Below are 26,223 nucleotides of genomic sequence, written 5' to 3' on the forward strand. Positions count from 1 at the left end.
TTCAAGAAGGTGATCAGCCTATCTGGTGAAAGTCAGCCATAACACAAGATTTGCTTAGCGGTTTTTGTGTTTCTGACTACTTTAAAATATGTCATTTGATTTTCAGATACAGCATTTGTAAAGGACATACCTGATGTTTTCCTGAAGGAGGCAGGGCTACCAGATACAGCTTATGCTTTCAAATTAAATTTAGTTTTTGTTTTTGTTATTTTTAAGTCTCCAGAGTAATACTGCGGTAAACTCAGTCTCTTATCGTCCTAAAAGCCTGGGGATATGAAGGTTGTAAGACACAGCTTGAGAGAGTTGAATTGGTGGGAGTGGGATCAGAAATTTTAAAAGGGTTAATTTTACTGTCTCCCAAGATTGCTGAATCAACTCTTGCTGCCTAGACCCCTGCTACTCAAAATGTAGTCCAGGGACCAGTGGCATCAGCAACACCTGGGCACTCGTTAGGAATGCTCAGTTGAGGGCCCTACTGGGGACCTGCTGAATTAGAATCTGCTTTTTAAACAAGAAGGAGCCCTGGTGGCACAGTGGTTAAAGTGCTTGGCTGCTAACCAGAGGGTGGTGGTTGGAATCCATCAGCCACTCTACAGGGAGAAAAGTGTGAAAGTCTGCTCTGGTAAAGATTCACAGTCTTGGAAACACTATGGGGCAGTACTACTCTGTCCTGTAGAGTTGTTAAGAGTCAGATTTGACTCCAGCAGTGGGTTTGGTTTGGTTTTAAACAAGATCACCAGGTGATCTGTATGCCCTTTAAGGTTTGAGAAGTATTGGCCTAGAACAGTGTTTCTCACCCAGGGATGATTTTGCCTCCACCCTGCCCTCCCCAGCAGAGGACACCTGGCAATGTCAGAAGACATGTTATAACCCCCTGGAGGGTGCTATTGGCATCTAGTGGGTAGAAGCCAGGGATGCTGCTAAACATCCCACAGTGCACAGAACAGACCCCCACAACAAAACAAGTATCCTGCCCTAAATACCAATAGTGCAGCAACTGAAGAACTGGCTAGAACAGTCCTTCTCAAGCTTTAGAGTGCATGGACTTACCTTGGGGGCTTATTAAAACAGATTGCTGGACCCCCAACTCCCAAGTTTCTGATTCAGTAGGGCTGGAGTGAGGCCTGAGACTACATTTCTAACAAAGTTCCCAGGTGATGCTGCTGCTGCTGCTGCTGCTGCTGCTGGTCTAAGGACCACACTATGAGAACCACTGCCCTAGAATGACATTCTAGTTAGAGTAATAATGACAATGCTAACAACCACCATTTATGGGGACCCCTGGTGGTACAGTGGTTAGGCATTCACTTGCTAACCAGAAGGTCGCAGTTGAATCCACCAGCCGCTCCTTGGAAACCCTATGGGACAGCTCTACTGCCCTACAGGGTCACTATGAGTCAGAATCGTCGCAATGGGAACGTAGCGTTTACTGAGTGCTTAAAGGGGTCAGGCCTCGCTAAATCGTAGGTACTTAGACTACCCTCATTTTGCAGGGTAGGAAACAGGCTGGAGAGATTAAATTTCCTGGAAGTCATGGCTAACTTTCTAAAGGGCAGGTCTTCCAAGTCTGACTGACGCCAAAACATGAATTCTTAGACCACCACGCTATGCTGCCCAAGGAAGTTCTAAGATTATTTCCTTCCTTGTTAAGCCCATGGCTACTCGGCCTCCCGCCAGAGAAACTCTGGGTCTAGGGCGACGACGGAAACAAGCCAGCACCCCTGCGGTCCTTGAGGATACGCCGGGAGCCGGGCGGAAGGGGCGGGCCCTCGACGGCGGAAAGGGCGGGCCTACGCCGGCCGGAAGTCTGGGGTTGATGATGGCTGTGTTGCAGCTGGGCCCGTAGTTGGGGGGTCCCTGGTCGGATCCCTGTCTGCCCTTGCCCAGTCCCGGCCCGGCCCCCTCGGGGTGAGACGGCGGCGGCGCCGACTCTCCTCGCCGCGATGCACGACGCGTTCGAGCCGGTGCCGATCCTAGAAAAGCTGCCTCTGCAGATCGACTGTCTCGCCGCCTGGGGTGAGCGGAGGGGTCACGGGCCGAGGCGGGGCCAGCGCGGGAGCGGCCCGGACCTTTCGCGAAGGCTGGGAAAGTGGACAGGCGTCTGGCTGTGTGGGCTCCGGTCGGTCGCTGTCCGAGAGGGCCTGGGACGAGGGAGGGCAGCGATGTGACCGGCTGTGGACAGGGAGGGCGGTGGGGGTGCTTGGGCGATTTCCAGTGCTCCAGGCATTTTAGGGACGTTTCACCCGCGCGCACCGTGCGGAGTTGGAGATGGAGCTTTCCTTATTAGTTGTACTCAGCTTTGATCCGTTTCAATTCCAAGAAGGCTTCAGTTTGGAGGGCCAGTGCATTGGGGAGTTCTCAGCCTGCCAGGGGCTTGGGCTTGTCCAGGTGATTGTGTTCTTTCCTAGGTGAAACACACTGGCCTTTTTTGTTCACTGAGCAAGTTAACACCAAATGCCTTATTTTCTTTCCCTCAGTGATCACTCATTGTTCACTTTTGGCTCCTGCAGGTAATTCACATCGTTACTTTAAATTCTTAACTAGCCAAGTGGTTGATTGCTCATATCCACAGAGCCCAAGTTACCTAACTGTAGGTAAAGAGCATTATTGCAGACTGTCATGAGACCTAGCCAATAAAAGCTTACATAATCCTTTTAGGATTGGCCAGTGCAGAAAGCAGGGTCAGGCATCTCTTGTGTGCCCTGGAATACAAATGAATGTTTCAGGAGTCCCAACCTTCACTCTTAACTATGAACACTGTGCTCTTTGAGTAGTTCTGTCTGATAACAGCCACCAGAGACCAAGCAGAAATTCAGTTTTTCCTGTTAATGTCCAAGTCCTAGAAATCAAGGACCATAAGAAGGAAGCTCAGAACCCATGGGATCTTATACTGAGCTAGGAACCCCCAATGGCCGTGGTGGTGGCCGGCATTGTATGCATTATCTGTTGCCTGTGGCACCCCGTCATCCTTGTGGAATTTTTCATGGCTTTTTCAGTAGGGCTCTTTCACCACAACATGTTAATGTTGCCTTTTTGAAATGAGACCTTCACAGAAAGACGTCCTAGTCTTTTGGATTAAGCAGAGACTCCTACTTAATCCAGACATCTCAAGAAGGTCTGTTTCCTGTCATTAAATGTTCTCAGTAAAATTTTAAAATAAGTAATGGAGAAAAAAAAAATAATAAGAGCCGACCCACTGCACAAAGGATTCATTTCCCTATTTCTTCATCAAGTATGTGTTGGGTCCCTTCAAGACCAATCTCTCTGCTAGGGTCAGGGATACAGGGATGAATAAGAAACAGTGCCTGTGCTCCTGGAACACAGTGGGGGACTCAGAAACGTGAACAGATTTTGATTCAAGATAAATGATACTAGATGCAGCCTGTTACAGGAGCACAAGGCCTAGGACATACGCTTCTGAAAACGATTGATGTAGCTGCTTATGACACCTGATTTAGCTTGTCAGAGTCCCAGCGTACATAGGAAATACTTCTTGAAAATTACTCATTATTGAGCGCCTTGACTCTGATACCCTATGGAACCATTAGTACAGGTATCTGTGAGCCTCCTTCACCACCTCTACTGTATCACAGTAAAGAGTCCCCGTACCTCTGCTTCTGAGGAACACAGTTTTGAAATGCCAGCGTCTGGCCTCACTTGATCCCCCACCGAAGAGGAGAAATGCCCTTTGCCTCCTAGGATGCTGTAGGAGGTATTGGGCTACAAGAGACCATTTACTGTCTCCTCCCTCAAAGCCCTGGTGGTACAATGATAAGGTGCTTGGCTGCTAACTGAAAAGGCTGGTGGTTCAGACCCACCCCATGGCTCTGCAGGAGAAAGACCTGGTGATCTGTTTCTATAAAGATTACAGCCAGGAAATCCCTCTGGAGCAGTTCTGCTCTGTCACATGGGGTCACTGTGAGTCAGAATCAACTCAGCAGCACCCAACAACAGCAACCTTAGAGCTACTTTATTTTCAGTCTGTAGCAGCCATAAATATTCTATTTTATTCTTGTCTAAATATTTCTGGTTTGCTATGAGTCAGAATCAACTTGACAGCAATGGGTTTGGTTTTTTTTTAATATTTCTGTTTCTAGTCATCACCCCTTTTATGGAAAGTTCATCAAGGAAACTCCAGGAGCCAGATCATGCAGGGCGAGACAATATTTGGGCTGGAAGGTGTCTTAGAGACACCAGAACTCACCTGGGAAATGGCAGTGAGGTGGGCACTGATGACGATGACAACTTTTCCCTAAACTCCAGACTTGTTTATCCAACTGCTTTTTCAGCATCTTCATTTGAATGTCTAATAGCATGGCCAAAACAGAATTCTTGATTCCACTCCCCCAAAACCTGTCTCTCCTGCAGTATCCCACGCCTCAGTGAATGGCTTTTCTATTTGGCTCAGGCGAAACACCTTGGAATCATTCTTGACTTCTCTCATTCTCTTATACACCACATCTAATCCATCAGCAAATCCTGCCAGCTCCACCTCCAGAATAAACCTAGAATCCAGTCTCTTCCCTCCGTCTCCACTATTACTACTCTTGATGAAGGCCCATCATCTCTCATCTGAGTTATTACAGTGGAGTCCTACTACTGTGTTTGCCTTGTGCTGTTTTCAGTGTTTTATCCACACAGAGATAGAATGATCCTTTGAAAACCTCAATCTGATCACATCTCTCCTCTGCTCAAAGTCCTCTGGTGGCTTCACATCACAACTCTACTTCCAGAGACCTTACTGTGGCTGACAATACCTGGCACGCTCAGGCCTGTGGTTACACCCCTCACTTTATCTCCTACACTTGTACCCTTTGCTCCTTCTGGTGCTGGTCACAGTCTTCCTGTTGTTCCATGAACACACAAAGCACATATATACCTCAGGACCTTTGCACTTGCTGTATCCATCCTCTGCTTGGAACTCTCGTGCCCTAGATACCACATGGTTCCTTCCTCATGTCATTCAGGTCTCTGCTGAGATGTCACCTAAGTCAGTGAGACCTTCCCTAACTACCCTGGGTAAAAGAGGGTGTCATATCCACCAATGCTGTATTCCCTTACCAAGCCTTACCTTTCTTATCATGATCACCACCCAGTGTTATGTTATCTCTCTGTGTATTGTTTTTTTCACACCACATTAGAATATAAGTTTTTTCAGAGAAGGAACTTGGTCTTGTACATTGCCGTATCTGAAATGCTTAGGATAGTTCTTGACGCACAGCTGGGTATTGTTAAATAGATTCTTAATTAAGAGTAAAAATGATACTAATAGTAATAGCTTTGATTTATTGAGTACCAATCTGTATTTGGCCTTGTGCTAAGTGCTTTAATGGAATAATAACAATGCCATTTTATAGAGGAAGAACCTGAAGCTTGGAGAAGTTAGATAATCTTTGTAAAGTCACAGACCCAGTAAATCACGTCTGATTTCAGAATCTGGTTTATATACTTTAGTGTACACCAGAGCCTGTAAAAAATGCAGGTTTGTGAGTGTGTTTAGTACGTGAGTATACACACGCATTTACTTGTATTTTTTTTAAAAAAAAAAGGGAAGGATAAACCAGTCATGACTAAAATGATTACCTGTAGCAGAAGGGAAGTGACAGGGTGAAGTAACAAGGAGGGAAGCTAAGACTTCTCATAGTTTTAGCTTTGGAACTGCATAAATGGTTCATATAAACATTAAAAAAACAAAGTAAAAATTAAAAATGTAGATTTCAAGACACCGCCTCAGAGTCTGTGAATCAGAATCTCTGGGAGCAGGGCTCAGGACGGTGCGTTTTTAATTAGTCCAGGTGATTCTGATGCCCCTAGTCAGGGGTTTATGCTTTGAGAAACACTGTCTGCCGTACAACCCCGAGAAGGAAAGTGACCAGTACCGTATTCATCTATGTACTGCTGCAGTGGCCTGCATGGGGCCAGGAATGAATTGGTTGTTATAGGAGGGCCTTGCACTGTTGGATGGAGCTTCAGTACGGTAACTATGAGCAAGAAGGCCCAGCCTTACTTCCCAGGAGGGACCAAGTCCAACCTTGTGGCTCAGGATTAGGTCTCCAGGAGTTTTCTAGGGCTGTCTCTGTTTCTTTATGTGTGTTACCCATTTGCATAGGGTGTTCCACCTTCTGGTATGCAGTACTGGCTCCAAGAAGGGACTGTCCACCCTGTGCTGTACCTGCTCTGCAAGCTTGTCCTTCTCTGTTGTGTATGCGCAGCTGTGTTACATGATGACATGTCATCGAGACTGGAGGGCCCAACCCGGCTCAGGACCTCTGGCTGCCTGAGCCTCCACTGACTTCTGTAACCCAGGCATACCTCTTCAGGGCTCCATGTCATTGGAACTTCTGGATGACACACTGTTTTTCCTTAGACATTTGCGGATTAGTTTGAAGATGAGTATGTATGTTGTGTTTCTACTCTTTAAAAGAAATAATTATAAATAATTTGCATTATGATAAATATATTTTTCCTCAGCACCACCAAATGACAGCTTGAGAAGGGTCAAATAAATTTTCAATTAAAATTTTTTTTTTTTTTTTTTTAAGTTTCAGTAGATTGAGTCTATCTGCTTCCCTTTTAGGGCCAGTACAGTAGACATTTGATAAGAAACAATCAATGGCAAATAAACATTTTTTAAAAATGGAATGTCATGCTTAGGAGTCTGACTTCATTTTGGGGTGCTGCAGCCTCATGAGGATTTTCTGAGGCCACTGTGACAGCATCAGAGCTGTGTTCCAGGGTGACTGGCAGCAGAAGCAGAAGAATGCAGAGACCTGTCAGGTTGCTGACACGGGGGACCGTGGCAAGACCAAGGGGTCGCTGTTGTGAGGTACCTTGTGGAGGTAAAATTAATAGACTTTGGCAGACCTGGGAGGAAACTGAGGCTGTTAAAGGAGGCAGAGAAAAACAGGAACTGGCAGGAGTTTTGAGGGTAGTGGAGCGGGGAGGACGGGAAAGATGGTGAACTTCATGTTTGCCTTTTGTTTGGCAAACAATTTGTATAGATTTTTGTGTATATTATAAGTGAGTTTTTTTAAAGATTTCTACTTTTATTTATTTCTGAAATACCATTGGGTATCCTGAAAAATCAACTTGAATATTGCCAGTTGCTCAATACAGTGATATTTATAACTCCTTTTGTTCCATTTCATGTTTGACAATCTCCAATTTTCCTAGATTTGTACTTCCTATGTTCCAGGTTCCGATTATTACTGGATCTAGGGAAGTTGGAAATCATCAAACATGAAATGGAACGCATAAACATCGATATCCTAGGCATTAGGGAGCTGAGATGGACTGGTATTGGCCATTTTGAATCAGACAACCATATAATCTACTATGCTGGGGATGACAACTTGAAGAGGAATGGTGTGTTCAATTCGTCGTCAAAAAGAACATTTCAAGATCTATCCTGAAGTACAGTGCTGTCAGTGATAGGATAATATCCATACACCTACAAGGAAGACTAGTTAATACGACTATTATTCAAGTTTATGTGCCAACCACTGAGGCCAAAGATGAAGAAATTGAAGATTTTTATCAGCTTCTGCAGTCTGAAATTGATCAAACTTGGAATCAGGATGCACTGATAATTACTGGTGTTTGGAATGCAAAAGTTAGAAACAAAGAAGAAGGATTGGTAGATGGAAAATATGGCCTTGGTGGTAGAAACAATGCCAGAGATCAAATTATAAAAATACCTTCTTTCACCAACATAGATGGCGACTATACACATGGACCTCACCAGATGGAACACACAGAAATCAAATCAACTACATCTGTGGAAAGAGATGATGGAAGAGCTCAATATCATGTCAGAACAAGGCCAGGGGCAGACTGTGGAACAGACTATCAATTGCTCATATGCAAGTTCAAGTTGAAATTGAAGAAAATCAGAGCAAGTCCACGAGAGCCAAAGTACAACCTTGAGTATATCCTACCTGAATTTAGAGACCACCTCCAGAATAGATTTGACGCCTTGAACACTGATGATCGAAGATCAGGTATGTTGTGGAATGACATCAAGGCCATCCATGAAGAAAGCAAGAGGTCATTGAAAAGACAGGAAAGAAAGAAAAGACCAAGATGGATGTGAGAGGAGACTCTGAAACTTGCTTTCGAACATGAAGCAGCTAAAGCAAAAGGAAGAAATGATGAAGTAAAAGAATTGAACAGAAGATTTCAAAGAGCGGCTTGAGAAGATTTCAAAGAGCGGCTTGAGAAGACAAAGTAAAATATTATAATGACATGTGCAAAGAGCTGGAGATAGAAAACCATAAGGGAAGAACATGCTTGATGTTTCTCAAGCTGAAAGAGCTGGAGAAAAAATTCAAGCCTCTAGTTGGAATAATGAAGGATTCTATGGGGAAAATATTAAACGTTGCAGGAAGCATCAAAAGAAGATAAAAGTAGATCACAGAGTCATTATACCAAAAAGAATTAGTCGACGTTCAGCCATTTAAAGAAGTAGCATATGATCAGGAACCGATGGTACTAAAACAAGAAGTCCAAGCTGCACTGAAGGCATTGGTGAAAAACAAGGCTTCAGGAACTGACGGAATATCAATTGAGATGTTTTAGCAAACGGATTCAGCCCTGGAAATGCTCACTTATCTATGTCAAGAAATTTGAAATACAGCTACCTGGCCAACTGACTGGAGGGGATCCATATTTATGTCTGTTCCCAAGAAAGGTGATCCAACAGGATGCAGAAATTATTGAACAATGTCATTAATATCACACGCAAGCAAAATTTTGCTGAAGATCATTCAAAAGTGGCTGCAGCAGTATATCAACAGGGAGCTGCCAGAAATTCAGGCTGGATTCAGAAGAGGATGCAGAACCAGGGATATCATTGCTGATGTCAGATGGATCCTGGCTGAAAGCAGAGAATACCAGAAGGATGTTTACCTGTGTTTTATTGACGATGCAAAAGCATTTGACTGTATGGATCATAACAAATTATGGATAACATTGCAAAGAATGGGAATTCCAGAACACTTACTTGTGCTCGTGAGGAACCTTTACATAGATCAAGAGGCAGTTGTTCAGACAGAACAAGGGGATACTGAGTGGTTTAAAGTCAGGAAAGGTGTACATCAGGGTTGTATCCCTTCATACCTATTCAATCTGTATGCTGAGCACATAACCCGAGAAGCTGGACTGTATGAAGAACGGGGCATCAGGATTGGAGCAAGACTCATTAACAGTCTGCCTTATGCAGATGATACAACCTTGCTTGCTGAAAGTGAAGAGGACTTGAAGCACTTTCTAATGAAGATCGAAGATCACAGCATTCACAGGAGGGAACAGGAAAGCTGGTAATAGGGAACCCAGGGTTGAGAAGGGGGAGTGTTGACATGTCATGGGGTTGTTAACCAATGTCATACAACAATGTGTATACAAACTGTTTGATGAGAAACTAGTTTGTAAACCTTCATCTAAAGTTCAATTAAAAAAGGGGGCGGGGGGAACAGATAGCCTTCAGTATGGATTATACCTCAACATAAAGAAAACAGAAATCCTCACAATGGACCAATCACATCATGATAAATGGAGAAACGATTGAAGTTGTCAAGGATTTCCTTTTACTTGGATCCACAATCAACAGCCATGGAAGCAGCAGTCAGGAAATCAAAAGATGCATTGCATTGGGCAAATCTGCTGCAAAGGGCCTCTTCAAAGTGTTGAAAGGCAAAGATGTTACCTTGAAGACTAAGGTGCGCCTGACCCAAGCCATGGTGTTTTCAATCGCATCATATGCGCGTGAAAGCTGGAGAACGAATAAGGAAGACCGAAGAAGAATTGATGCCTTTGAATTGTGTTGTTGGCGAAGAATATTGAATATACCATGGACTGCCAAAAGAACGAACAAATCTGTCTTGGAAGAAATACAACCGCAATGCTGCCTAGAAGCAAGGAGGGCAAGACCATCTTACATACTTTGTCAGGAGGGATCCGTCCCTGGAGAAGGACATCATGTTTGGTAAAGTAGAGGGTCAGTGGAAAAGAGGAAGACCCTTAACAAGATGGATTGGCACAGTGGCTGCAACAGTGGGCTCAAGCATAACAATGATTGTAAGGATGGCACAGGACTGGGTGGTGGTTGGTTCTGTGGTTCATAGGTAGCTATGAGTTGGAACTGACTCAACGGCACCTAACAACAACATAAGTATAACTCCAAGCATAGTATCTTTTAAAAGCAAACATTGTGAATGGAAGTCTTTTTTTTTTCTTCCTTGTCTCTTCCGACATAAATCTCCAGCATTCCATGAGAGTTATGATTATTTCTGACTTCTACTTATGTCATTAAGAGCACACAGCGTCTTATTTTCTGTGTCCTGTTTTTCCTTTAAAGCCCAAAATAAAACAGAATCACAGTCTTTTTCTGGGAGACTAAGGAATCAACCTAGAGAAATGTTTCTAGTATGGATCCTGGCCTGTTTTTGTAAATATAAGACTTGTCTTTTAGACAGTCTCTGGCTGGCACCCATTCTTCGGACTTGGGGTACCTTAGTACATCACAGCGTGTGGTTAAGAGCCAGACAAACTGAGGTTGAAACCCCAACTCTACCACTTACTACATATGTAACTTTGGACAAATTATCCCCTTGGCCTCAGTTTTGTCATCTGTAAAATGGGGTTTAAAAAAAAAAGCACCTACGGCAATGTATAGCTATGAGAATTAAGTAGAATAATGTACAATATGTGCTTTAGCATTTTCTGGAACACAGTGCATGCTTAATAAAAGCTATCTATTTGTACCATTATCCAAGGTTTATAAAAGGAATAAGTGGCTTTTATGTCCATGCTTAACTTGCCTTAATGATTTAACATGCATCTGTCAGAGTAACCATTTAAACCCTTTCCGAACCTCTTTATTTTCAGGCTAGACCAGTGCGTCCGAATATGACCCGTGAACCAGCTGCATGAGCATCACTTGGGAACTTGTTAGAAATGCAAAGTTTTGGGATCCACTTCCAGACATACTGAGTCAGAAATTCTAGGGGTGGGGCCTAGAAAGCTGTTTTAACAAATCCTTGATAATTCTGACACATACTGAAGTTTAAGAAGCTCTGACCTAGGTCATGTTTTTTTATAACAGTGTTATTGAGATATAATTTGCATCCCATACAATCCACCCCTTTAAAATATACAATTCATTGTTTTTTAGTATATTCAGAGCTGTGCCGCTGTTACCACATTCAATTTTAGAACATTTCATCTCTCGTAAATGAAACTTCATACCCGTTAGCATTCACTCCCCACTTCCTCCAAAGTCCTCAAGCCCTAGACAGCCACTGATACAATTTTTGTTTCTGTTGGATTTGCCTATTCTGAAGATCTCATATAAATGAAATTATGTAACATGGCCTTTTGTGTCTGGTTTCTTTCACTCAGCATAATGTTTTCAGGTTCATCCATGCTGTAGCATGTATTCGTACTTCATTCTTTTTGATGGATGTATAATATTCCATCGTTTGGATATACCACATTTTGGTTATCTATTCATCACTTGATGGACCCTTTTTGGCTACTTTTAATGATGCTGCTGTGAACATTTGTGTACAGATATTGTGTGGAGATATATTTTTATTTCTCGGGTATATACCTAGGAGTGGAATTGCTGGGTCATGTGGTAACTCACATTCTCACAAATGGGCAGATAAACAGTTAAGAAATTAAAGTTGTCAAGATTTCATTCTCCTTAGATCAACAGTGTCCATGGAAGCAGCAATCAAGAAATCACACGATATATTGGGCAAATGTGTGGCAAAGACCTCTTTAAAATCTTAAAAAGCAAAGATGTCATTTGATGACTGAGGTGTACCTTATATGCCTACAAAAGCTAGACAATGGGAAAGGAAAACCAAAGAGGAATTGACACACTTGAATTTCTGGTGTTGACGAAGAATATTGAAAATACCCTGGACTGCCAGAAGAACAAACAAGTCAGTCTTGGAGGAAGTAACAGCCAGAATGCTCCTTAGAAGTGAGGATGGTGAGACTCTCTTGCTTACTTTGGACATGTCATCAGGAGATACCAATTGCTCGAAAAGGACATCATCCTTGGTAGAAGGTCAGCAAAAAGAGGAAGACCCTCAGTGAGATGGATAGCATGGGGGCTCAAACACAGCAACAGTTGTGGGGATGGCGCAGGACTGGGCAGCGCTCTGTTATACGCAGAGTCAGTATGAGTCAGGGCCACTTGATGGGCACCTAACAGCAACAACAGCGTGGTAACTCAGTATTTAACCTTCTGGGGAACTGCCAGACTGTTTACCAAAGTGGCTGCACCATTTTATAATTCTCCACGTTCTTACCAACACTTGTTATTACCTGTTAGACCATCTTTTGAGACAGATAACAAATTCTATAAGCTTCTTAGTTTCCTTAAAGTTAAATCATTAAACCATCAAAGCGTACCCCTTAGCTGTTATTTCTGAGATTCGGTACCTAGTTTCATGTTTATGTTGCCTGTTACATTCTGCGAGGAGTCCCTGGGTAGTGCAGACGGGTGAGCACTCAACTACTAGCCTAAGGGTTGATGGTTTGAACCTACCCACAGGCACCTTGGAAGACAGGCCTGGTGATCTGCTTCCGAAAGGTTGCAGCCTTGAAAGCCTTATGGAGCAGCTGTACTCTGCACCTACGGGGTCGCCTTGAGTTGAAATCAACTTGACGGCAACTAACAACAGCAACATTCGTTTTTATGATTTCATAAACTTCCATCTTACTCTTTTTAACTGCTGCCCTTCCAGAACAACAACAACAACAAAACATAGGTCTCTTAATAAAGAAGTACTTAATAGGGCCTGTATGAGTCGGAATCGACTCAGTGGCAACGGATTTGGTTTTTGGTTTGGTAGGTCTTTTTGGTCAGTTAATTTTGAAAAAAATGAAGCCAGGGACATTTCTTATCCTTTGAAATGTCTAGCCTAGTAATTGTTTAATAAAGTTTTCTTGATTGGTTGATTCTCAACTATTTCTTGAGCATATACATTTTTTAGCTTTGCACAGTACCCTTTGATTTCAGAGTTCAAGCACCAGCTGAAGGAATAAGGCTTTACTGAGGCTGACTGGCCCTTCTCACTGCCATTTTCTTTTCCAGAGGAATGGCTTCTTGTTGGAACCAAGCAAGGACATCTTCTTCTCTATAGGATTCGGAAGGACGCTGGTGAGTGACACACTTCCCAGAACTACATGGCTTACTGCTCGTGCATAAAAAGTTTTGATAATCAGCTGATACACAACTGAAATCAGTGATTCCTGGACCATTAAAAGAACGATTGTGGGAGAGGGGCAGCAGTGGGAAGATGGGGAGAAATACGTGCGAATCTCCAGGAGTTTTTTTTCAAACTGCATTCCCCTGCCCCCATCAGTGAGGTGTGACTGTGCTCCTCCCCTCCTGGCTTCTCAGAGACTCACTAACAGTAATAGGAAATATTACTGATGGGACTGTGACTACTGGGTAAATGGCCTGGTGGCAGGAAGAAAAATAAGGAACTGTTGATTTAAAAGATCTCACGAACTTACGGGGGGAGAACTGGGGGTGAGAGGACCTGGGTTTGCACTCCAGCTGCATTTCGGTCGTGTGACTGTGAGTGCTTCCTTCTCAAGGTCAGATTCCTCCTCTGTAACTTGTCTGTCTCACAGAATCGTTGGAGTCATATGCAGTAATATGCTTGAAAAGACTGAAAACTAAAGCTCCAATCAAATGTAACTGTCGATAATGCAGAATAGTAGCTAAAGGGATTCTAAATATATCCTATTAAAGATTGCCCTCTATTGAGGATTGAAAGACTCTCACTGTCTTTTCTCTTTTTCTCTCTGTGCTCTTTTTATGAAAAACTGATACGTTTGTATATTAGGCCCTGGAGCCCCACAGTCTGTAGCAACCTGCTGTTCATGCCAGAGGAGACGGATAGTAGGGTAACATTGGGGAAAATGAGCATCTTACCAGCACAGTAAGAAAAGAGGAAGGCACCTTGGTCAGGTTCTAGTGGTGGGGAACAGAAGTCAGAGAACAAACAGAGGGTTTATTTCATCGCTAAGTTTTTAAATTTTCCTTTAAGCCAGGGGTCAGCAAGCTTGTTCTGAAAAGACTCAAATAAATATGTTAAGCTTTGCAGACCCTGGAATCCGTTGCAACTGCTCAGCTCTGCCCTTGTAGCCTGAAAGCAGCCATAGACAATATGTAAATGAGTGGGTGTGCTGTGTGCCCATAATCTCTACATTTACAGCAAATGGCAGAGGCTGGGATTGGGCCTCTGGGCAGCAGTTCGCCAGCTTTAAATTTTAGTTCTCAGAGCCAGAATATTTGCATTCTGTGATACCTTCCCAGTCTGTAATTTAAAAATTAAGCTCAGCTCTGCATTTTATTCAGCTTTCAACCCTTGCTTGATTGTCTGCTGTGGACACAGATGCTGTGAAGGACAGGGAGATAAGACACTGTAACATTCTTTACCTAGTTCTTTACACCTAATAGAGAATCAGTTTTTCGTGCCATCACATACTAAACACACAAGTAAAATAACTTTTAAATATATTATCTCTTTTTTTGTTTTGTTATTCAAGTAGTACAGAATTGAAATCTAGGCTATAAGAAGGAATCTTTCAACCAATAGACTCAAACTGGTAATGTTAGTGTCACTGTGCCTGGAAGGCTGGTGAGGACTGCTGCGTGCCCTGTGATCAGTTCAGCATGTGACTTTTGACAAGTTAGCTCATCTCTCTGGGCTTCAGCTTCCCCACAGCTAACTCGAATAGCAGTACTGACTTAACGTTAGACAACAGTGGTACTCACCTACCTTAGTTTCGGATTTGAAATTTCACTTCAAGAAACTTCTCTTCTTCCTGTTCGCTTAGAGAACAGCTCAGTTCTGGACCAGCCCTGGACCGGAAATAGACCTGGGCCTCCACGATTCAGCTCTAGAACTAATTCAGTTTCTAAACAGGAGCTGTTTCAAGCCTAGACAAAGATGTGACGAGATTGCCCCGAGGGCAGGGAGGTGGCAGGAAGGTGTCCTGGGGAAAGCTGGGGTTTAGGGGACTTGGGCTCTGATCTGTGCCATCACCTGTGATGGGAAGTACACGGAGAACTGCTGCTGTGGACGAAGGCGTGAAGTACGAGGGTTGTTGGGGAAAGCGCATATGCCATTGTGTTATGAGCTGAACTTGGCACTTTTTTTATGGAACGCCGTTTTTACTTGAGAGAATGACTGACAAATTGTAGGTTTTTTGGACTTGGGTATTTCACAGATGTTTTGTCAAAAATGAACAAAGGGAACCTGTCACTTCAAAAAAATGTCAAATTGGAATACTACTACTTACTCCTTGGGGTAGTTGTGGAAGTTACAGAAAATATATATAAAATTTTTAACCCAGAACCTGGCACCTAGTTATTGCTTAGTTAATGATAGTGGCCGTTATTGTTACGATAATTATGCTCTTCTCTACTTCCTGGTGCCCTTTGAGGCTGAATGTTTTTGTCATCCCCAGCAAGGCTGGATTCACGTGTTTTTGATGGTATATAACTTTTTTACCCTTTTTTGCGACAGTGCCAGCAGACGTAACATCCCCTGAAAGTGGCAGTAAGTGTAGATACATTCAATTGCTTCAGCTCTGGGAGGGCGTGGAGCGCCTGCTGCGTCCCAGCTGCGGAGGGTAGCTGCTGGGATTTAGTGGGTCTCCATCTAAGGACGCTTTGGGCTGGGCTTCACTGCTTGGGCTCTTACATTTGACTGCTACTTTTTACACTCTTCTTTGTGAGGCACTTTGCCAAGGTACTTCTTTTTTTTTTTTAAGGGATAAGATCTTAAAATTCACAAGTACCTTGCAGCTTCAGTAAACTTCTGTGGTGTGATCCTTTTTGCTGATGCCAAGTGAAGGTGCATGAAACCCTCGTCTAAAACTGGGTTGAAAGCAACTTACAGTGCTTAGTAAAAAGATAGCTGGCTATTGTGGATCTCTGACTTCTAGTCTTTTAGGACTTCTTAAAGATTCATGTAGGAGTGTAATGTAAAGTAGCATTTTTATGGTGGTAGTTTTCATATGTATATGTTTGGAACTGTGAATGTTTATTTCTTTTCCATAGGTTGCAACAGGTTTGAAGTGACACTAGAGAAATCCAATAAGAATTTCTCCAAAAAGATCCAGCAGGTAGGCAGTGATGGTAGTTGCTATGAGCATATTTGACCCATGTGACACCCTTTCAAAGCTAGAATTTTGTAATGCTGTTTATTACTCGAATCCTCTGCTTTCTGCCCTGCCATTTATGATCAGGGATCTCTGTCCATACATCACGTGCCTGAGATCCTCTTTGAGGAGTAGAAACGTGATTACATGTAAAAAGAAGTCAGACCTCTGTGATCAGCTTAGGCTCCTTAGCCTGCTGTTAGAACTGCATTACGTGAACTTTTGCTAAACATGAATAATTTGCTGTTTTCCAGATCCATGTGGTTTCCCAGTTTAAGATTCTGGTCAGCTTGTTAGGTAAGAAAAGGGGTGCGTTTGTCTTTCGTGTATCCAAAATTAAGAGCTGTGACCTAATTAACCCTTCCATGGTTAATTTGACAGTAGTTACTTAACAATGAACTGATAGGTTCCAAACCAGGTACAGCAGAGGACGCAGTAAAAAAGGCAACAGTATCCCCCGTGGACTCTGCTGTCCCAGGAGTGTCACTTCATTCATTCATTCAATAATCTATCAAATATTTATTGAGCATTGTGCAAAGCCCGGACTGGGCATTAGGGATACATGTTGAATGAGATGTGGTTTTTATTTTTGAAGTGTACATTCCGATTATGAAGATGGAAATGACAAAAAGTAATTATGATACAATGTGGTAAGTTACAGTGGAAATTTATAAACAGTGTCGTGGATCCTAGCAGTGGGAGGGACTGTACTGCTTCGTGGACGATTAGAATTTCTGCAGGAAGAGAGAGGAGGCAGAGCATTGTAGGCAGAAGGAACAGCTTGAGCCAAGGTCCTGAGATGTGGCAGCCCATGGCAAGTAGTCTGTGATGGGCAGACTTAGGACATGTTGTGGAGGATGGTAAGATGCCAGGCGAGAGAGGCAGGTCGGGGCCGGCTATAAAGGGCATTGTTTGAAAAGCCATGGTTTCCAAGAAAGCCACCAGTTGGGCCTTTTCTTGACAGGCGGAAGACTAGGAACTTGCCTTCACACCCTGTACTGTTCAGCCCAGGGCCCAAATTGTAGAGCATTTCTAAACGTAGTTCCTAGGTCCAGAGATGAACATTTAGGGCAACTAAGTCTTCATGACTAAAACTAGTCAGGAGGCCCAAGTGAAATTATTGTGCTTTACTAGAAAAGCACAATAATTTTGTCCTTGCCCTGGATTTGTACAAAATGCACGGAGGATTTTCCTTTTCTTACTAAAAAAATCTGAAAGCCGTTTCTTGTACAAATATTGCATCACAGGTTTTTCTGACTCGAGGCCAGGATATAGGAGTGCTGGGGAAGTGAAAGAGCTCTTTTCCTCACACTGTCCCAAATTTTTAAGGAACAGAATATTCAAGTTCGGAAGACTGAGTGGCTTCTTAAATGTTTTGTACCGGTGATAGACTGGAATGAGTCGTCACTGTTAGTGAAGCTGAAGGTATATCTACAGCCAGCATTTGCCATTTCGTTCTTCTAGATGTTACATGGCTCTTTGTTTTGTTTTTTTTTGAAGGTGTCTATACTAGAGAATTGTGATAACTTATAGTGATGTTTTACATTCTTCCAAACAGAAAATAACATTTACGTCCATGACCTATTGACATTTCAACAAATCACTACGGTGTCAAAGGCAAAGGGAGCATCACTGTTCACCTGTGACCTCCAGGTAAGTGTGGGCAAGATGAAATTTGGCTTTGTGCTTTGAGCAACACAATCTGTCCTATGTCGTTCCTGCCGTAAGATGGGAATAATGACATTGCTAATCCAAACCCAGCAGAGACTCAAAAAATATTGGATTTTGGGTTGTATTACTGAACATGTCCTCCTTAGTGTGCTGTCTGGAGTTGAACCACTGCATCCCCTGTGTGTGTACTGACCTCTGGTGTGAGCAGCACACATCTGTACCACAGGAGGCAACTGGCCAGGGGTCAGAGTGCTTGCCATGGACAAGTCATTAGTGCAGAATCCAGACTGTAACAATACTGTGAACATGGTTATAGGGCACTGAATGGCTTCTTGTTCTAAACACGTGACTATAGTTTTTGTCTTTGGGAAGTTATCATTATTCCAAAAAGACGTCACTACCTATTTTTGCCAATTCATCATCGTTCCTTTCTTCAAAATCTGCCTCCCTCCTCTCCTCAGCTCTGATCACTTTTTAGCACTTATGCACTCCACTGATACCGTGTGGCTTTATCCCCAAGCGTTTTCTTGCCCTGCACTCTTAAGGGAGGGGAAGCGGGCCTGCTGTCACTGACCCACGCTGATCTCTGGCCCAACATGTATTGACAGCCATGAGCAAGAAACAGGTAAGGAAAACAAAAGGAGGAAGCAGCTGTGTAGGCGAAGACCTGCCCCGAGAGTTTCCTCCTGAATTTTGAGCGTTTACGTTACGTCATCCCTGGGCGCTGGTGTCCTTGGCTGGCAGCCTTGGGGAGAAGGTACTCCTCAGCCGGTTGTTCTGAGCACATCTTAGAGGATGGCGTTCTGCTTACCCTTCCCGACAGTGTCACTTATGTCACAGAGGATTTTCAGATTAGTAGCCACTTAAAGGCAGAACACCTCTGATTTGGTTTTAGTTCAGTTGTGGAATCGTGGTCTGTGCATCCTCATTGCCCTGGGTGTCTCTTCCCAGCACACAGAGACTGGTGAGGAGGTGTTGCGGATGTGTGTGGCGGTGAAAAAGAAGCTGCAGCTCTATTTCTGGAAGGACAGAGAATTTCATGAATTGCAGGTAAAGTCCACTGTTCCTGGTCCGTGGGCTGGGGTGGCAGCTGCTGCTATAGTTCTCCCACGGCTTGAAAGACTTCCCGTCAGTTCTAGGGAAGTTCAGAACCCCAGCCTCATAGTTCTCCTCAGACGAACACTGTGGCAGGAAGTACACGAGAGCGTGTTCATGTCCACATACCTGAGCCTTCTGGTCTTCAGAGGCAGGGGGGATACAATTCTGCAGTTCCCATGTGGATTGGTTTAGTTGAAAGTGGGCTTCCGCCTTTTCCAAATATACCTTGTCCAGTTTGTGGGTAGTTCATGTCTTCATTATGGGTGGTTTTCTAGTCTTATGCTATGATGAGGGTGATGTTTATGGATAGCTTTTATCTTTATTATGGGTGGTTTTCTAGCCTCATGCTATGACGAGGGTGCTGTTCTACAGAATGGGATGGAATGGCAGGATGGTCGTGATTTTTTTCTTTTAGTATCTTTTCCATTGAACTCTTTCTGTCTTTCTTCAGGGGGACTTCAGTGTACCAGACGTGCCCAAGTCTATGGCGTGGTGTGAAAACTCTATCTGTGTGGGCTTCAAGAGAGACTACTACCTAATAAGGGTAAAGTCTTATTGTGCAGATGTCGTCAGTTTACCTTGGGGAGCCGATTATACGTTTCTGAACCATAGGTCAGCAGACCGCCTAAAGTAGGGCTTTCGTGTTTGTATTTTTATTTTTCATACTCTCAGCTTTTTCCACAAAGAAGATGTCTATGTAACTTAAGCCAGACAGAGTCAACTCTCAGCTCTCTACATAATGAATTCTCCAGATGGTGTATCTAATTATCGGGATGCATTTAGCTCTGGGCTTTTTGGCCCTGTCTGACAGAATTATCATGGGCTGCTGTCCTGAGCCTTCAGTGCTCAGGAATTACAAACTCATTTTAGTAGTAAAGTATATTTGTTTTTAAAAATTACTTTTACTTTTTTTTTTTTTTTAATTTCAGAAGCTACATATGTTTACTGTAGAAAATAAGAACATACAGATAAGAAAAACAAAGGAAGTGGAAATCATCTGTAATGCCCCCACTCAGAGATAATCATGTTAACCTTTTGGTAAATGGGCTTCCACCCTATTTCCCAAAATTATCATGTTATACACATTATTTTATAACCTGCTTTTTCTCTTAATATAAGTAGTAAATATTTTTCCATGACATTAACCTTTTTTCCCCCAATTTGCATACTAGAATGCATTTTTTTCCCAATATGCATGTATTAAAAGATTGACAGATTGTTCGTTTCATAGACTCATGAGTAGGGCTCATTCCCTGGACTACCGTGGATGCTGTCATCACCTTGGGGCTAGAGTCTTCTGAGGGTACAAAGTGTTGCTCTAGGACCAGAGTATTCAAAAATTGCTTATTTATTTACAGTAAAACTCATTCTTTTTGGTATACAGTTCTGAGTTCTGACAAATGCCTAGAGTTGTGTAACCACCATCACAATCAAGATTTAGAACAGTTCCATCACCCCAAAAAGTTCTCTTGTGCTGCCTCCTTGAAGTCAGTCCCTCTTCCTGCCCCCCAGACTCTGGTAACCACTAATCTGTTTTTCATCTCTTATAGTTTTGCCTTTTTCAGAATGTTATATAAAGAATCGTTTAGTATGTGCCCATTTGAGTCTGGCTTCTTCATTAGCATAATGCGTTTGAGAGTCTCCCATAGTGTTGTGTGTATCGTAGTTTATTCCTTTTTACAGCTGAGTAGAATTCCATGGTACGGATGTACCACAGTTTATCCATTCATTAGTTGAAGGACAAAATTTTTTCCAATTTTTAGCAATTATGAATAAAGCTACTATAACCATTCACATACAGGTTTTTATGTGAACATAACTGTTCATTTCTCTTGGAGATGCCTAGGCATGGTATTGTTGGGTCATACGGTAACTGTATATTGAATTTTGTAAGAAACTGACGACTGGCAAACCAAGTGGCCAAGTCACTTTGCATTTCCATCAGCAGTGTATGAGAGTTCCAGCTGTACTGCATCCTTGGCGCCACTTGGTGTTGTCAGCCGCCAGGCTGGATGCTTTTCTCTGTTAGAGAAAAAGGGAGCTGGTTCTACGTTTGATGACAAAGTTTGTCATAACAAACTCTGTAATCTTTTCTCATGCTGAACAAAGGATATTATTGGCTTCTCTAGCTTTTGGGTTTTGTCTGGATTTTTTTCAGGCCATGTTTACGCCTCTGGCCAGGGAACGCTAAGTAACGCACTTTGTATCTCCCTGTAGGTGGATGGAAAAGGGTCTATCAAAGAGCTCTTCCCAACAGGAAAACAGCTGGAGCCCTTAGTTGCACCTCTGGCTGATGGAAAAGTGGCCGTGGGTCAGGATGATCTTACCGTGGTGCTCAATGAGGAGGGCATCTGCACACAGAAGTGTGCCCTGAACTGGACGGACATACCAGTTGCCATGGGTGAGGGCCAGCAGTAGCTCTATTCCCCACTTTGAGTCAGGGTCGAATGGAATCCTTGGAGAATGGAGTCCCATTCATTAGCTTTAGCAGACTTCGATTGAGTTGTGTCATTCACTCTCAGTTTCCCTTCATATAGGTAGACAAGCTCTTTAGGGTCATTAAAAACTGGATATTGGGGGCGGGGTGGGGGCGGGGAAACAGACTTACTGGTCTGACAGAGACTGGAGAAACCGCAAGAGAATGGCCCCTGGACACGCTTTTAACTCAGTAATGAAGTCACTCCTGAGGTTCACCCTTCAGCCAAAGATTAGACAGGCCCATAAAACAAAACGAGGCTAAAGGGGCACCCCAGCCCAGGGGCAAGGATGAGAAGGCAGGAGGGGACAGGAAAGCTGGTAATAGGGATCCCAAGGTCGAGCAGGGAACAGTGTGGACATGTTGTGGGGTTGGCAACCAATGTGTACTAATTAATGAGAAGCTAGTTCTGTAAACCTTCATCTAAAGTACAATAAAAAGCAACATATATTTTTAAAAAAAGTGTAAGAAGGAAAAGCTGGGTATTATGGTTTTTTATGGGAAACCCAGTTTTTCCTTAGAGGGGGAAAAATGTAAGCAGAAAACACCCATTTTAGGAATTATTATTCCTTGGTGAAAACATACACAGAACATTCACCCAGCTAACAATTGGTGGCACAGTTTGAGGACATTGGTTACGTTCTTCACATTGTGTCTCCACCCTCACTGTCTCCACCTGTATTGTTTCATCACCATCAACTTAGATTTTCCACCTTCTAAACTTCTGATCTCTGCTTCTAGGACATGGTTATTTACTGATATTTTTACTTCTTAAAAACATTTTTCTTCTACCTTTTTAATGATTTCATTGTGTCCTAGGCCAAGTAGGTAACATTTGGAAATTAGTGGAACATCCATGTTTATAGCTAAAATACACATAACTCAGTGATGAAGGTTTTGATGTGGTAGTTGTTGCTGCCATTGTTGTTTTTGTAGCTTAGAGATGCAGACTGCACTTAGATGTCAGTCTGTCTTCCCAGATATTAGGAGTTTCAGTTCTTAAGCCTGTCTCAGGCCCACAGATCTGTGCGATGGTGTTTCCTGGAAGCATATGACCACCTTGGCAGTAATTCATTTTTAGTCAGAAGACTGAGCATTATTAAAAGAGTTACTGCTGTGGCATAGGGAATACAGACATGCTTTCTGTCTTTCAGGACACTAGCTGAGGAGACAGGGATTATATCTTGGATGAAGAGACAGACTAAGGCACTACATAAAGAAAAAAAAAAAGCAGGTGTTAAATTGGATGAGCTAAGCTTCAGTGATTCACAGAAAGGGAAGTTCGTCGTTGTTAAGTGAGTCAGGAGAGGTTTCCCCTGTGGAAGTAAGATCAGATGAGGCCAGGCAGGGAGCTTGACAGCTGGCTTGAGGAAAAATGCCATTTCATTCTAGGCAGAGAGAACAGCTTGAAAAATGAGTGGAAATGCAGAAGGCATGCTGCTTCCTGAGAGGACAGTGAGGAGATTGATGTGGCTGAAACGCGGCCTGAATTACGGAGGACCAAAACAGGCCAGTTGTTAGAGGTCTGTGCAAAGGCCTGAGAGCCTGTAGATTCCCAACTGGTAGGCTGTCTTAATAAAAGCGTTGTGCTCTAGGGCAGTTATGGTGGCGGGAGATGAACAGACCAGAAGGAAGGTCAGTTGAAAGCATAGTGTTTTGTGAGGCCCAAGATTTTGTACATTAGCAGGTTTAAGGGGCTCATAGCTTCAGGAGAGTCTTCATGACGTTCTGGGGGACTTTGTTTTCCCTTCAGAAAAGGAGCCTTGGTACAGTAGTAGATGAATACACACATAATATGCTTAAAGTATGTTTCCAATTATCCAGCATGAGAGTTCCTGTTTAAAAACCTTTGTTAGTGTCCCGGTACCTTTAGCAGTGTTTCTCAAAGTTTCTGTGCCTTAATATTCTCAGGGAGAGAACATTCTTTATGGGTGAGGTGGGGAGAATCACCTCTGACAGGCAGAAGACAAACGTTAGAATGGGGTACATTCTAAACTTGGCTTACTTTTCTGCTCTCCTCTTTCTGTGTGGCCCAGCTCCAGTCAGTGTGGCTTCCCCAGCTTTTGCCGTTGTACGTGCCACCGCCCTTCCTTTCTGCTCTGCCCGTTAGCAGCCTACTCATGGGATGAGGCCCTGAGTAGTGGCACTTCCTCTGTGAAGTCCTCTCTGGCCCTCAGGCAGAACTAGTCACTTCCCCCTTTTGCCTCCAGAGCCTCCCAGGTGTCTCCCTGGCACCCACACCCTCACACCGCATTGTACTAGCTGTGTGCCTCCTCTGTTCCTAAGAGAACTCCTTGAGGCCTGGACTCATGCCTTGGTGCACTTTGAATTCTTACTACATACTGCAGTGCCAGAACCATCCTGGTAACCTCCTAGTAGATGAATAGGAATGATGCTGCCAAATAAATTATTATCCCCTTCAGACCTTTCTTGTATGAGTTCTGTACATCACCCAAACTGCGCTAAGTTTTGAGGATGTAAAGAGACCCGGAGAACATCTCTGTTGTCCAAGAGTTGGTGATTCTGAGCATTTGATAAAATGTGACAACCGAAAGAGTTTCTATTATAGGTGACCTTTTTAATTAAGTTAGACCTTTTTCAAGTAGGCCAGATTAAAAACCAGAAATTTTACATATGTAAACAAGTCAACACTCAAGAAAATTGTACTAACTTCAAAATGAGGCCAGCCTGAAAAGAAAAGAAAAAATCCAAATGCAAATTTTAGGTTTTTCATAATATGAAAGACAACATAATAGCAAAAACACTCAAATTAATGCAAATACTTTTTAGGCCTCTGTTTCCTCATTTCTGAGTTCCCTTGTAGCTTTGAGACCTTATTGTACTATATTTTAGCATATAAATTAAAAATATGAAAAACTTCTTGTCAGAAATAGATAATAAAAAAATTCATAGCAAATTAACCTCACTAAGCAACTTTTTATGAACATAGTCTTTGAGATTACATTTCTGTATGATAATTATGCCACCTAGTGGTTCATTTCTTACTACTTCCTGGTACAAGATGGAATATAGTCCTAGAAAGTATTTCCATTATTTTAAGTTGGTGAAATGATATTTAATGTACTGTAAAAAAAAAAAAAAAGACAGTAAATTTGTTTCAAAGGTCATAAAGTAAAGCAGAGCTTCATTCGGGATTATTTTGAGTTTTTGTTTTAAAAGATTTGTTTTGTGTTGTTTATTTTCTAAATTCCCTCTGTTTATGTTGAATTTCCTTTGCCATAAAAAAAAAAAAACCAAACCCTTTGCTATTGAGTTGATTCCGACTCATAGCGACCCTATAGAGCAGAGCAGGAGTACCCCATAGGGTTTCCAAGGCTGTAGTCTTTAGGGGAGCAGACTGCCACATCTTTCCCCTAAAGAGCAGCTGATGGATTCGAACAGCTGACCTTTTGGTTAGCAGCTGAGTGCTTAACCACTGCACCACCAGGGCTCCATTCCTTTACCATACAACCTCTTAACAAAGAAAAACTTTGCTTGCAAGGATTTTGTGGTTCAATGAGCTCTGCTTTTCACACACTGACATCTTTGGCATTTTTGTGGTATTATTCTGCTTCGTCCAGCTTTCTAAGCTTTGCATTGTCACATGCCTGTCAGAAAGTATAGTGAGAAAGCGTGGATATGGTTAACATTATTTTCAGAATGATAGAGGAAGAATGAATGGGGACAAGGGTATAACCCAAGAATTTAAATGGGGTCTTTCTCAACAAGGATAAATTTTGAGTCTTGGATGGTTGTGTGTAATAGAGGAGAACAGTTGTAATACAGCAAGTATCAAGTAGAAATAGCAACCCTGCAAATTCTGTCCAGATACCTTCTCTGTGGACCAGCAAGCATCAAGTGGATTTTTGCATCTTTTCCCTGTGAAATTCTCAGGCAGAGCAATATTGACTAGAGATGTGGAACTCTTTACCTTAGCATGGTTTTAGGGAAAAGAAGTTACCTTTGTCTTGTCCTTTCCAAGAGAATGCAAGAAGTTATGGAACCTTGTTAGGGTCAGCCGCAGCTGGCCCTTGGTCTAGCTTTGTTACTGACGGATAAAGGAGCAGGCGAAGCTTCACCCAGTTCGTTGGAAGAAGCCGTAGGAGTCGATCAGGTTCCTCTCAGCAAAGCTGGATGCATCCTTGTGGTGCAGGAGACTTCTCTTAGCATCATTCAAGCAAAGCACCTTTTTTTCTTTCTGTGTCAGCGTAGGATCCTGGCTTGCTGTTTGACTAGTGGGCTTTTGGGGGATCCCATTTAAATGCAGCTTTGAACAGGCAACTGAAGCCCTCGATGAGCAGCCCAGGGTCTTAGACCAGAGCTACCTCACAACGTGTTCTCTCTTGCACAGAGCACCAGCCTCCCTACATCATTGCGGTGTTGCCTCGATATGTAGAGATCCGGACGTTTGAGCCGAGGCTTCTGGTCCAGAGCATTGAATTGCAGAGGCCTCGTTTCGTTACCTCAGGAGGGTAAGGAATTCCCTTCTTTACTGTGGCTGCTGTATTCCAAACCGTAAAAATCCCCAAGCGGGCTCCTTTGCTAATATTCTTACTCCTGCCTGCAGATCAAACATTATCTACGTGGCCAGCAATCATTTTGTTTGGAGACTCATTCCTGTTCCCATGGCAACCCAAATCCAGCAGCTTCTCCAGGACAAGCAGTTTGAATTGGCTCTGCAGCTGGCAGTAAGTCTTCTTCCTGAGGTTTGGGTGTGAGTCTGCTGTGTTCTTGGAAGTAGGTGGTTTTGGTTTAGATGTTCATGCTTGTTTCGGACTAGGAGA

General features: G+C 43.0%; 1 protein-coding gene across 2 annotated transcripts in view; it reads left to right on the top strand.

The window, feature by feature from the left end:
• Positions 1 to 1,793: 1,793 nt before the first annotated feature.
• Positions 1,794 to 26,223, top strand: part of VPS39 (VPS39 subunit of HOPS complex) — a 41,898-nt gene continuing 17,468 nt past the window's right edge. The window contains exons 1-11 of one of the 2 annotated variants that reach the window (XM_049897989.1): positions 1,794 to 2,016; positions 13,109 to 13,174; positions 15,558 to 15,590; positions 16,094 to 16,158; positions 16,449 to 16,491; positions 17,753 to 17,847; positions 18,817 to 18,915; positions 19,415 to 19,507; positions 21,181 to 21,364; positions 25,791 to 25,911; positions 26,007 to 26,127. In XM_049897989.1, the coding sequence (XP_049753946.1) occupies positions 1,944 to 2,016; positions 13,109 to 13,174; positions 15,558 to 15,590; positions 16,094 to 16,158; positions 16,449 to 16,491; positions 17,753 to 17,847; positions 18,817 to 18,915; positions 19,415 to 19,507; positions 21,181 to 21,364; positions 25,791 to 25,911; positions 26,007 to 26,127 (993 nt within the window). In that variant the 5' untranslated portion in view covers positions 1,794 to 1,943. The remainder of the gene's footprint in view (positions 2,017 to 13,108; positions 13,175 to 15,557; positions 15,591 to 16,093; positions 16,159 to 16,448; positions 16,492 to 17,752; positions 17,848 to 18,816; positions 18,916 to 19,414; positions 19,508 to 21,180; positions 21,365 to 25,790; positions 25,912 to 26,006; positions 26,128 to 26,223) is intronic. The other variant, XM_049897990.1, reaches the window with a different exon arrangement.

Source organism: Elephas maximus, chromosome 10, assembly GCF_024166365.1.
Source record: "Elephas maximus indicus isolate mEleMax1 chromosome 10, mEleMax1 primary haplotype, whole genome shotgun sequence".
NCBI classification, from domain to species: Eukaryota; Metazoa; Chordata; class Mammalia; order Proboscidea; family Elephantidae; genus Elephas; species Elephas maximus.